The 10,673-nt window shown below is 43.6% G+C and overlaps 1 protein-coding gene across 1 annotated transcript in view; it reads right to left on the bottom strand.

The window, feature by feature from the left end:
• Positions 1-2,316: 2,316 nt before the first annotated feature.
• ST3GAL1 (ST3 beta-galactoside alpha-2,3-sialyltransferase 1) overlaps positions 2,317-10,673 on the bottom strand; it is a 93,363-nt gene continuing 85,006 nt past the window's right edge. The window contains exons 6-7 of the mRNA XM_075415517.1: positions 7,732-7,851; positions 2,317-5,919 (exon numbers count right to left, since the gene is read on the bottom strand). Coding sequence (XP_075271632.1) covers positions 5,746-5,919; positions 7,732-7,851 — 294 coding nt within the window. The 3' untranslated portion in view covers positions 2,317-5,745. The remainder of the gene's footprint in view (positions 5,920-7,731; positions 7,852-10,673) is intronic.

Genomic DNA, 10,673 nt, shown 5'->3' with positions numbered 1-10,673 from the left:
TCAAAGGAGAAATAGGAGTGGAAATCACTCTTTGCATTATTTTCTACCATATGAAACCCACTCAGGCACATGCGCAGGCTGAACACATGATGTGTCTGCAAACTGGACACACCTCAAAGCACAGCTCAGATATAGCTAAGTGCTTTCAAACACCCAGCCGCACACCGCGGGTTTGGGCTGGGTCTGGGGGAGCAATGTGCAGCTCCCCTGCATGGCCACAGCCTTTTGGGGACAGCCCCCAAAGAGCACGGAGGGGAACACAACAGTCCGCATGGGGAGAAACTGCCATAAGGGTCTCCTTGATGTAGCACTCAATTTGGAAGCCTTGTTGGCACATCCTTGGAGGAATGTCACGGTGCTGCAGGATGCAGCATAAATAGCATAGGCCAGGATGCTTTTCTTGATGGTTTAGTGTCTGAGTGTACAGGGAAGCAGCTGGTGGTTGCTTGTAACTCTGGAGTCATTGATTATGGGGAAAAAGGAACTATTCAGGAAATGTCCTGTCCTAGTAGTGGTTTTAATGTCACAGGCCCAAACAAATTCCCATATGGATGTATTTAAATTGTGCAGCCAAATGTTACCTGAGAAACTAAGGAGTAAAGCAGCGTAGTGCATTTTCTATAGGAGAAAACTAAACTCAAATCACAGAGATTTGCCTCTGAATAAAAGTACCTAACCTTGGAGAACTTTTTACTGCGTGAACCACATTTTATTTCCCATTGCCTGAAGATAACAAAATGTAATGAGATCTGCTCCCTGAAAGTCTGGAGGAAAGACAAGTGAAACCAGAGATTTTTAAAGGTGGCAAGGGACTCCCTTGCTTTTTCATTTATTGGGTTTAATTGCTATCCTGAATGTGAGCCATCAAAGAAACCCATGCCATGAACTGAAGCCATATTGTTCCCCTGTGGGTACTTTCTTTCTTCATTTGATGGTATAAGCAAAGTCCTTTGTCCAACTCCTGAGGTTGGTCCATCTGTCTGGATGTTGCCATTGTCGCTGCTGCGTGTCTTACTGGTCTCAGGGGGCCTTCAGATTGTAATTTTATGCAGATTACTTTCCTGACAAAATCATTTCAGACCTGGAAGCTGCATTTCAGTGCGCTTCTTGTGAGTGGACGTGAGGAAAAATACAAATGATTTGCAAAAACAAGATGTTCCCCAGTGTTATTTTGCTTTGCTGAGGGTAACAAAGGAACAAATGCTTTTGCATCTCCTCTGCACAGTGGCAAGTATGAAGGTGCAGAGCCACAGTGAAGGACCATCGCAGGTTAGCACTCCTACTTTCTCTGTTTGGAACAACCCTGTGAATAGTCTGGTTATGGAAGTTCTGGACAGAAACCAGGCTTAGGGATGTGAAATTATTGGGATAGCTCCCCAGACTTCTGTGCCTCTCCTTCCCACTCGTTTTCAACAAGTGTGATGCTGGCTGGGCTGTATTCATTGACAGTGGTTAATACGTCACTGACGCAGCATGTCTAGAGCATGGGTTGAAAAGCAAAGTGTGAAGCAGCTCTTGAGAACTTGGTGCTCTGAAGGTCCCACGGGAAAGCATCTCTTACTGTGACAATCAATCAGAACACTGCCTGTATCTGAACAGGAGCTTCCTGAGCTGCCCTGTGATGACTTCTTGAGCTTCCACCACTAAGCAAACAGGTTGGTTGCGTTTCAATGGGCAACTTGCATCGCTGCTAGGCCATCTACCCTGCCCAGTCCCTTAAACCACGAACAGAAATAACACACAAGGAAACTGAGCAGCTTATGAGGTCCACAAGAAATAGTGGAGTCTGCCCGTGTAAAGCCATGGTCATGCAGATGAAGTGGTGTGGCATGCTGAAGTGATACATGATCAAAGATATCCATCTTCTAGATGGGGTTCTTCTAATGGGCAGCCTAGGCCATTTATGACTAAAGTGCTTGTGTGACCATAGCAGCTAAATTAGGCCCTTAAAATACGGACCTAGGGTAGATCCTCAGCATTTCTTCTATGAAGGGAGCCAAGTCTGTCTGTCCAGAGAACAGGTGAGTTGAATCTCTTCTCAAGTCACTGTTTTCTGAGTTTGCCTTAATTTCCCCTATATATCACCTGAATACAGCATAGAACCCTCAGGCGACCCCAGGCATATAAACTTTAAGTTTTTTCTCCCAAGAGGCCTAGAAGTTACATAAGCTGTACAGTGTGATGCCCATGACCACAAGCTTTCCAGTAGCATGTGTTCCTCTGCCAGTGTCACCAAAGGGATGGGTGGGAGGGAAGTGGATTAAAGCTTCATTACACTGTTATGTGACAGAGGAGGTTCTAGGAGCTAATGGAAATATTGTGGGAAGAAGAATTGTGCACAGAGAGAAACACTTTTGATTTGGTTACAATAAAAAATTTATTTTGATTCATATCATACTGAATAATTAAATAAATAAAATGTCAAAGAATGATTGAGTGAGACTCCCCACTATCAGAGAAAACAAACCCAATTATCATGATCAATTGTGTAATCAAAGAAAATAGGAAGAAAATCTGGTCACGGGAGAAAAAAAGTGCTCAATATACTTGGCTTTGGTAAAAAATATAACACACACTCAAGGAGTGCTTCAGAGACTTTGCAGTGGTGGCAAATACAGTCCAAGAGTTTGAAGGCTTGACACGTTGCTAAATGTTTTCCTTTGTTGTTCTTTTAAATAAAATAAACACAGAAAATTTCTAGCAGAAACACAGACAGCCTTCAACATTGGCAGTGGGAATTAATTCTTCCCTCAGCATCATCTGTTGGTATCTCCTTATTCTGAAGGCATTTAAAAAAGCAGAAATACTGTGGAGAAATTGTGACAAATATCTAGCACAACAACAGTCAGTTGCCTAAAGGAGATTAGAAAAATTTCCGCTGGAATAGAAATGTGACAGCACAGACTACCCCTCATCCTCCAGCTGAAGCCCACTCTGTTCTCCGTGCACTCTGAAAAATGGACATCAGTGGTACACAGTTACTGCTTGCTGTTGGCAAGAAAATTAAATGGGAATTGCAGCTTGTTCCATGATGAAGACACTAAGTCTATCCACAATATCACGAGCCACAATGTTTCATATGTGCTGTCAGAGGCAGAATATTCAGTGGAAAATTGGAAATTTAAGTTGGGCAGCAAAAGGAAACTTTCAGAATAACACAGGCTAGAAGATAGCTGATTTTTTTACCATTTTCTTTGAATCCAAAATTCAACCTGTGATAAAAAAAAAAAAATCAGTGGGATTTGGGTACCAAACCACTATAAGTTTTCTTCCAAGTTTTTCTAAAAATGACTGAAACAGCAATGAAATGTTTCTGAATTATTGATGTCTGTCCATGAGGAAAAAAAATTTAAAATATTTTAAGGTCTTGATGGAAAAAGTATCACCAAAATCCAGTGTCGGGGTGAAGACACCATTGGGGTCTTCCATGGAGTCTTTCTGCTCTTAAAGTTGCTTTTCTTATATTACTGTGACATCTCACCAGAAGGATATTGATTAACAACAATTTAAACAATGGGAATGCTTAAAACTAAAAAACAGACAAACATGATTCAGGTAGAAATGTTCCATTCCTTTACAAAGGACGTGTAGAAGGCAGTAAGCCCATTGAATTTGCTGCACCTGTGACATGCAGGTGAGTTCTGCTGGCCACCATGCTGGGAAAGGAATTCTTGACATGAGGATCATGAACAGGTCTTAGCATGAGGATTTGAAAATCTTGCCCTTTCAGTATTGCTAAACCAAAGGGTCATGTATGTACAGCGAAGGTAGCTCAGTTCCCCACACAGATGTTTGGCATCTTCATGTCTTTATACACTGTGAGTCCAGTAATACTCGTGTGGCTAGAGCAGTTCATGTTGGTGAGCAGTGCTGTGGCCCAAAATAGGTATATTCCAGCTGACCATGTCATTGTGCCTTGGATTGCTGCCTTGCAGAAGAGCTCGCTGTTAACAACTGGAACGGAAAGACAAGGGAATAAATCTTGGACTAAAGCACATCACTGATTGAAGGGTGAGGCTTTCACTGAACTTAAAGACTCATCCACTTGGACATGCTGCCATAACTGGTGTATGAAAGAGGAGTCATTTAGATGACGATTTCAAAATTGCCACAACCCCCAACCATCGTAATCCGTCAAAAATGAAATATGCCATTTTTTCCAAGCCTGATCTAAAGTCCCTTGAAGTCTGTGGCAAGAACTCCACTGGCTTCACCAGAGCTGAGAATGGGTCAATAGTACATGAATCCTGTTTTCATGATATCGGGAAGCAAAAGCCACTGTTGTCCATTCTTCACTACCTGAACCTTGTTCTTGGATCCATACTTTATCTGTCCTTGAGGATTAAATGAGTTGATTCCAGCAAAGATTTGTGGATATAAAATCTCCACTGTCACTTGCCTCTTCACACTGCCTAGAGGTATTGATGGTAATACACTCATTCCTCCAGAGGTGCACATAATTTTGAAGTCTGGCTTACACTGTAGGATCAGCTTGCGTAGATTGTGTCCTTGTAGATACTGCTACAGGGCAAAAGTTTCCTAGTGTATTACTAGCTCATATCCCAACCCGTGATATTTCTTCCAATTCAAACGCAGACCTTGTAAAGAGATACTACTTTCTAAATTCATAAAAAAATAAGAGGAAAAGTTTCATTGGAACTTCTGGATATTTTCCCATAAAAAAGGTAAAAGCTACCTTTAAAAATTAGTCTTGTTTGTGTTTGCTCAAATACAATATAGGAGCTGTTATTACTGTTTTTCACTACAAAAGTGTACCACACGGAGGCTAAACTTTTGTTACTTTTTCCCCCTTATATAAAAAAGTTTAATTTATGGTTTGTCATTTAAAAAAAAAAAATCATGTCTGTTGCACAACTATAAAAGGCACATATAAATGACGGAAAGAAAAAAGTCCACCCTCCAACCTTAAACTGATTCAATAAAAATGAGCATTCCAGAACATTTTCCACCAAAAAAAAGAAACAAAAATTATATATAACCAAACAAGACAAACAAAGAAGTGGCTAAAAAGGCCATTTTTTTTGCTGGAGTTTTCAGTATTGTTTTCTCTCTCATTATGGCTGTATAGGAAGCAATATTAAATAATATATAATCAAAGATGATTTGATCCTTTTTTTTTAGACATTATCAATGCAGAATGAGGCAATGGCTGAAATATTTACTACTCCAGGCAGCTTCATCATGTTTTTCCTTAAAACACCATGAAACCAGAAGTAATAGAGGAAACAGAAGAAACAGTTCAAAAAGAAGATCAACAGCAGAAGTGAATTCAATTCTTTGAGGTAATCCTTACTATGATGTTCACAGCTGCCCTAGTGGGTCTCCAGTCCCAGAAGTTGTCTTCACTCTTCTTCAAGGATCTCCTGCCTTGCTCAAGGAAAGAACAGTCACACAAACAGCAGTTTCTGTTACCAGGTTTCCCCTAATTGCAACAGGCAGATCTTTCATCAGTAATTCAAGAGTCAAGCTGCAAAGCCTAAGCAGAGATTCATTTATTCCCACAACTGATCGGTAGCTCCTAGCTATCTGTAGATAGGAAATCATGTGCAGCGTGGAAGCCGGTCCTTGGCCGAGCTTCCTGCGGAGAGCGTTGCAGCAGTGAGACGCTCTGAATCCACCGCAGATTCATGCAGTCAAGCCTGGCTGGTGTCCAGATCATCTTCACCAAGCTTTGTTCTGCTGCATGTTGGAAATTGCAGCCCCCACTTCTCGCCATGGCCAGGGTCATCTGCCCTTGAAAAAATTTATTTTTTCAATGGAGGCAAGAGTCAAAGTTACATTGAACTCAAAATCCCCATCATGGACACCCGTCTTCCGGAAAGCCCCAGCTGAAGCGTTGTTTTCCCAGTAGTGATGCCAGTGGCCTTTGCTGTTTGCTCCGAAACCGTACACGTTCACCTAGGAAGTAAGAGAGAACTAGTGTTATGGCCTGGACGGCAATTCATCTTCATCTGAAATGCTGAAAAAACTCTCTTTGTTCTCAGTTTATCTATAGCCAGCAGCACCTGAGGACCTCGATTGTGTGCCAAGCTATTCTGCTGCATGGGATGACACAACCACAGAATAACGGCCCAAGGTCTACCCAAGGGACATTATATCCTAAGCTATGCTGAGATCACCACCGTAGCTGAACTCAGACAGAAAAGGAAATTTCTATCCATTAATTCTTATTTAGCAATATGAAAACCACATTCATGCCCCCTAAGCTTGATGTTTGACCTCAGGACATCAGTGGCTTGGGATGGGAATCTCCTCTTTAGCTGATTAAGGCCACAAAAAGTGGAAAAATTTTGGTTTCGCTCTTAGTCTTCCAAATTATGATCTATGTTGACTCCTACTTATATGCTTAATTATATGACATTTGCAGTCACTTCAGAGGCAGATGGACATTATGATCTTTTTGTGTGTATATGCATCTGGTCTTTCCTCTCCCAAAGGCTCACTGATTGATGGGTATGCTTGTCTCCTCTGGTGGTAATAGTCCAAACATCACAGCTGACTTTTATTTAAACTGAGAGTGGCTATATGGCTGGGTTTGAATGGGTCATAGCCTGCAAAATAGGTGCCCTAACTCACCCACATCTGGACCCAACCAAATATGAGCTAGTTTTAAGTTATTTTTGGTCAGAGCCTTTCTTATTGCCTGCTGACCAGAAAACAGGCTCCACCCAAACCACCCATCCTATCTGCCTTGACTATGGTACAGTTTCTGCCAGCATCATTAGGAGTATTTCCATCATGTCTCCAAGCAATACAGGCCTAAGTGACAAAAGCGCTCTTTCATCAGCAGATCTGTCTCTAGGCCATGGATTTTGCCAGCATAGTGATTTTTATCCCCAATGCTGACAAGCCCATGCTTGCAGGATTTTGTAGAGCTGACGTGGACGTACAGTAACTAGCTAAGACTCCAGTCACGTAGGAGCACCTCACACCACTCCAGCCAGGGAACTTCCTCAAGTAACTGTTGGAGCAGAGGTTTTTACCATAATTTACTGTATAAACTCACAAGCTTGGATCTGAAAATAGACCATCTGCATTCCCCAAACTGGCTTATGGCTGGTTGTCAAAGTTCTTCAGGTGAGATTATGTTTAAGATTTAGATATCCAAATGGAGGTTCCCTAACATCCATTACAGTCAGTGGCGATGCAGGCAGCACAGTCACTGGAAACCAGGGAGCGATCCTGCTCCCCTAATGTCTTACCGGGAGGTTGCTGAATCAACCTCTTGGCTCCACTGATTAGACCAATAAGACCTCAGTACTCAATGCAGCAACTCAAGGTGAAGAGATTTGTACTTTTTTGGCCTGGCAGCTGGAGGCAGAGGGCACGCCCAGGGCAACACTAATGGCTCTTAGTGCCTTAACAGTGAGACAAAAACTGGGACTTCCACTAACAAGATGGGCACTGACATCATCCATACTTAGATGTCATTTGATACCAAGTGGAAACCCACTGTTTATGTTTAATTGTATTCCCCTTGAATGCATCTTAAACCATACCACTTGCCGACATCTTTTAAAAAAGCAGTCACTGTCAGTTGAGCAGGTCTGAACATTACTGAGGACTCTGCATCTGGTTGAAGAACCAAATGGCAGAGAAGATGGACGGGGAAAATACCGGGTCAGTGAGTGGCCAGGGCATTCACCTGGCACTTTAGCATGAAACGCTGTGATTTTTTAATCCATATTTCCAAACATAGACACACTTTACCTCATCGCATACATGGAGTGCAAATACCAAAGACAGAAGGCCTGTGGAGGGGTATCTCCCATGATGCTGGAGCCAGTTTTCATAGACGTATTTCATAAAAACTGGATTATAAACTAGGATCTAGGCAAAATTGGAGAGAAAGACTCATTAATAAAATACCCCGGGGAAAAAAAAATGGTAGCATGTCATCCCTAAAGGACACTGGGGCAGGGGAGTGGGGGAGAAATGGGTAAAAATTATTGCCAGAGGGCAGGTGAAAGGGAAAAATAAAGTCTCATAGTTAAATGCATTCAAGAATATTTCCCAGGTGCAATTACACATGAATATTCCTTACTTGGTCTTGATACCCTACCTGCTTACACTAATGTAAATTCTGGGTGATTCCTGCTGAAACCAATGGGTATGAAATGAGAAGAATATTAGGCATTCGACCCTCCCTGCAGTGTCCTACTGTAATGCAGGTCAGCTCTGGGGAGCTGGAGGCCTGAGCAAGGCAAGTGTAAGATGCTATGCCAGATTTCACAGGCTCATAGAATCATTTAGATTGGAAAAGACCCTTAAGATTATAGAGTCCAACCGTAATTTGTGTGGGAAAGTAGGAGCAGCTGCATCTTCTGCATAATATGCCAACCATGTCTTGGTGTCTCTACAGGTACAAATCTAAGGAAACCACAGGTCAGGTGTAAACTATCAGGAGCCCTATCAGGTTGCATCAGCTGCATTTCTCCTGTTTCCCAAACATGCTATTTTTCCATGACTTTTTTTTACAAGACATAAATTGCATGTGGTTAACTCCTGGGGAAATTTTGAGGCCATCTAATGGAGACAGAGCACTTAAGATCAGACCGGAGTGTACAGTGAATCCAAGGACTGGTGGGAGACCTTGATTTCAATCCCTTTCCCTGAGTCAGGCAATGAGAGAGGCTTTTCCCTCCATGCTGCGTTGTAATTAGAGTATCAGCATTTCAGTGCTATCTGGTTAGCTGCAGGGCTTTTCCTTTTACAAAGTCAGGGGTTAATTGCTGATATTGTATCTGTGTGTGACCGCTTCTCACAGGGTGTTTTGCACGGCATGGTGTGGGAAGAAATACAAGCTTCTCATCTACCCGCTTGGGACACTGCTGCATATTGCTAGCCATACCCTGGGCTGGTGCTACTCAACTGTGACGTGAGTTGAACAACCCGCTGTAGTGCATCTCACAAGGGGTTTTGCAGAGGCTATTGTGTTCCTCACAACAGGTAGGGATGAGCTAAGTGATTATTTGATACCCTCTAGAGGTCCATGGCTTGAAGCACAAAGATATAAATTGATAATGGTTAAAGGGGAGGAACAACCTCATGCATCAGTACAGGCTTGGGGCGGACCTGCTGGAGAGCAGCTCTGTGGAGAGGGACCTGGGTGTCCTGGTGGATGACAGGTTAACCATGAGCCAGCAGTGTGCCCTGGCTCCCAAGAAGGCCAATGACATTCTGGAGTGCATTCAGAGGAGTGTGGCCAGCAGGTCAAGGGAGGTTCTCCTGCCCCTCTGCACTGCCCTAGTGAGGCCTCATCTGGAGTACTCTGTCCAGTTCTGGCCTCCCCAGTTCAAGAAAGATGAAGAGCTACTGGAGAGAGTCCAGCGGAGGGCTAGAAAGATGATGAGGGGACTGGAACATCTCCCCTACGAGGAGAGGCTGAGAGAGCTGGGCTTGTTCAGCCTGAAGAAGAGAAGGCTGCGAGGGGACCTAATATATACTTACAAATATCTGAAGGGTGGGTGTCAGGAGGATGGGGCCAAGCTCTTTTCAGTAGTGCCCAGCGACAGGACAAGCGGCAATGGGCACAAACTGAAGCACAGGAAGTTCCGTCTGAACATGAGGAAGAACTTCTTCCCTCTGAGGGTGACGGAGCACTGGAACAGGCTGCCCAGGGAGGCTGTGGAGTCTCCTTCTCTGGAGATATTCAAGACCTGCCTGGACAAGGTCCTGTGAAGCCTGCTGTAGGTGACCCTGCTTCGGCAGGAGGGTTGGACTAGATGACCCACAGAGGTCCCTTCCAACCTGTATCATTCTGTGATTCTGTGAAAGGTCTCATCTGAAGCCTTTGGCAAAACATGGCCTCCTGAATGAAGGACGTGTTTTAATCTGTAATTTTAATGCTCTCGTGTTAACGTCATGCGTTACCAGCCCTTGAGCCATTAGGAGCCTGAGATGCTTTGAAAAGCAGCCTCTCCAAAGGCTGAGAGAATGAGACTTTATTTTGCTGGAAGGTCTATAGAAGAGCAAGTGCTTTTCCTCTCCCTACATAGCCTGCCTTGGTTATGTCCTCATGCCATGCAGCTGCAACAACGAAAGTCTTTGCATGGTGGCTAAAGGTCCATCATGGGAACGACCATCCTTCCCCATGGGAAATCCTGCCTTCAGCAGTAGGGCATGTCTATTAAGCCACAGCCTACTCGGGCAGTGAGTTAGTATGCAAGGGATGGACTCTCTTCTGACTGCTGTAGGTTGAGCACCAGCTTTGTCCATCTTTCTTTGACCTTCTCAGAGAAGTGAGGTCCCCTGACTGACTGCCTTCTACACATCCACGCTATGAAATAAAATGGGTCAGAGATGTTTTGTTAGTCTTGAGGGAAGCGGCTTGACACAGATCATGTCCACATTGCTTACTTCTGTCCCTGTGGAACACAGGGAATATTCCCTGGACTGTGCTATCCTCCAAACCTTGCTTGAACATTGCCTAGGAGAGTATAAATACACCTGGGAAAAAAAAAGCGTGGACTTGGCCTGAGCCCAGTCTCCAAGCTTGTTTAGTTGAATACAGGTAGTTATTACAGCTGTGGGCTAAAAGCCTTCCCCAAGAGCCATTGATGCCATCATGAATTCTCCGCTGAATTGAAAATTCCCAGCTTTATCTATTCAGAGTTCACTTAGCTCCTTATTACAAGGAACTGTCCCAGGAG

The sequence above is a fragment of the Opisthocomus hoazin genome, chromosome 3 (assembly GCF_030867145.1).
Source record: "Opisthocomus hoazin isolate bOpiHoa1 chromosome 3, bOpiHoa1.hap1, whole genome shotgun sequence".
In the NCBI taxonomy this organism is placed as follows: Eukaryota; Metazoa; Chordata; class Aves; order Opisthocomiformes; family Opisthocomidae; genus Opisthocomus; species Opisthocomus hoazin.
Note: the sequence above shows the minus strand (reverse complement) of the source record. Positions and strands in the feature narration are given on the sequence as shown.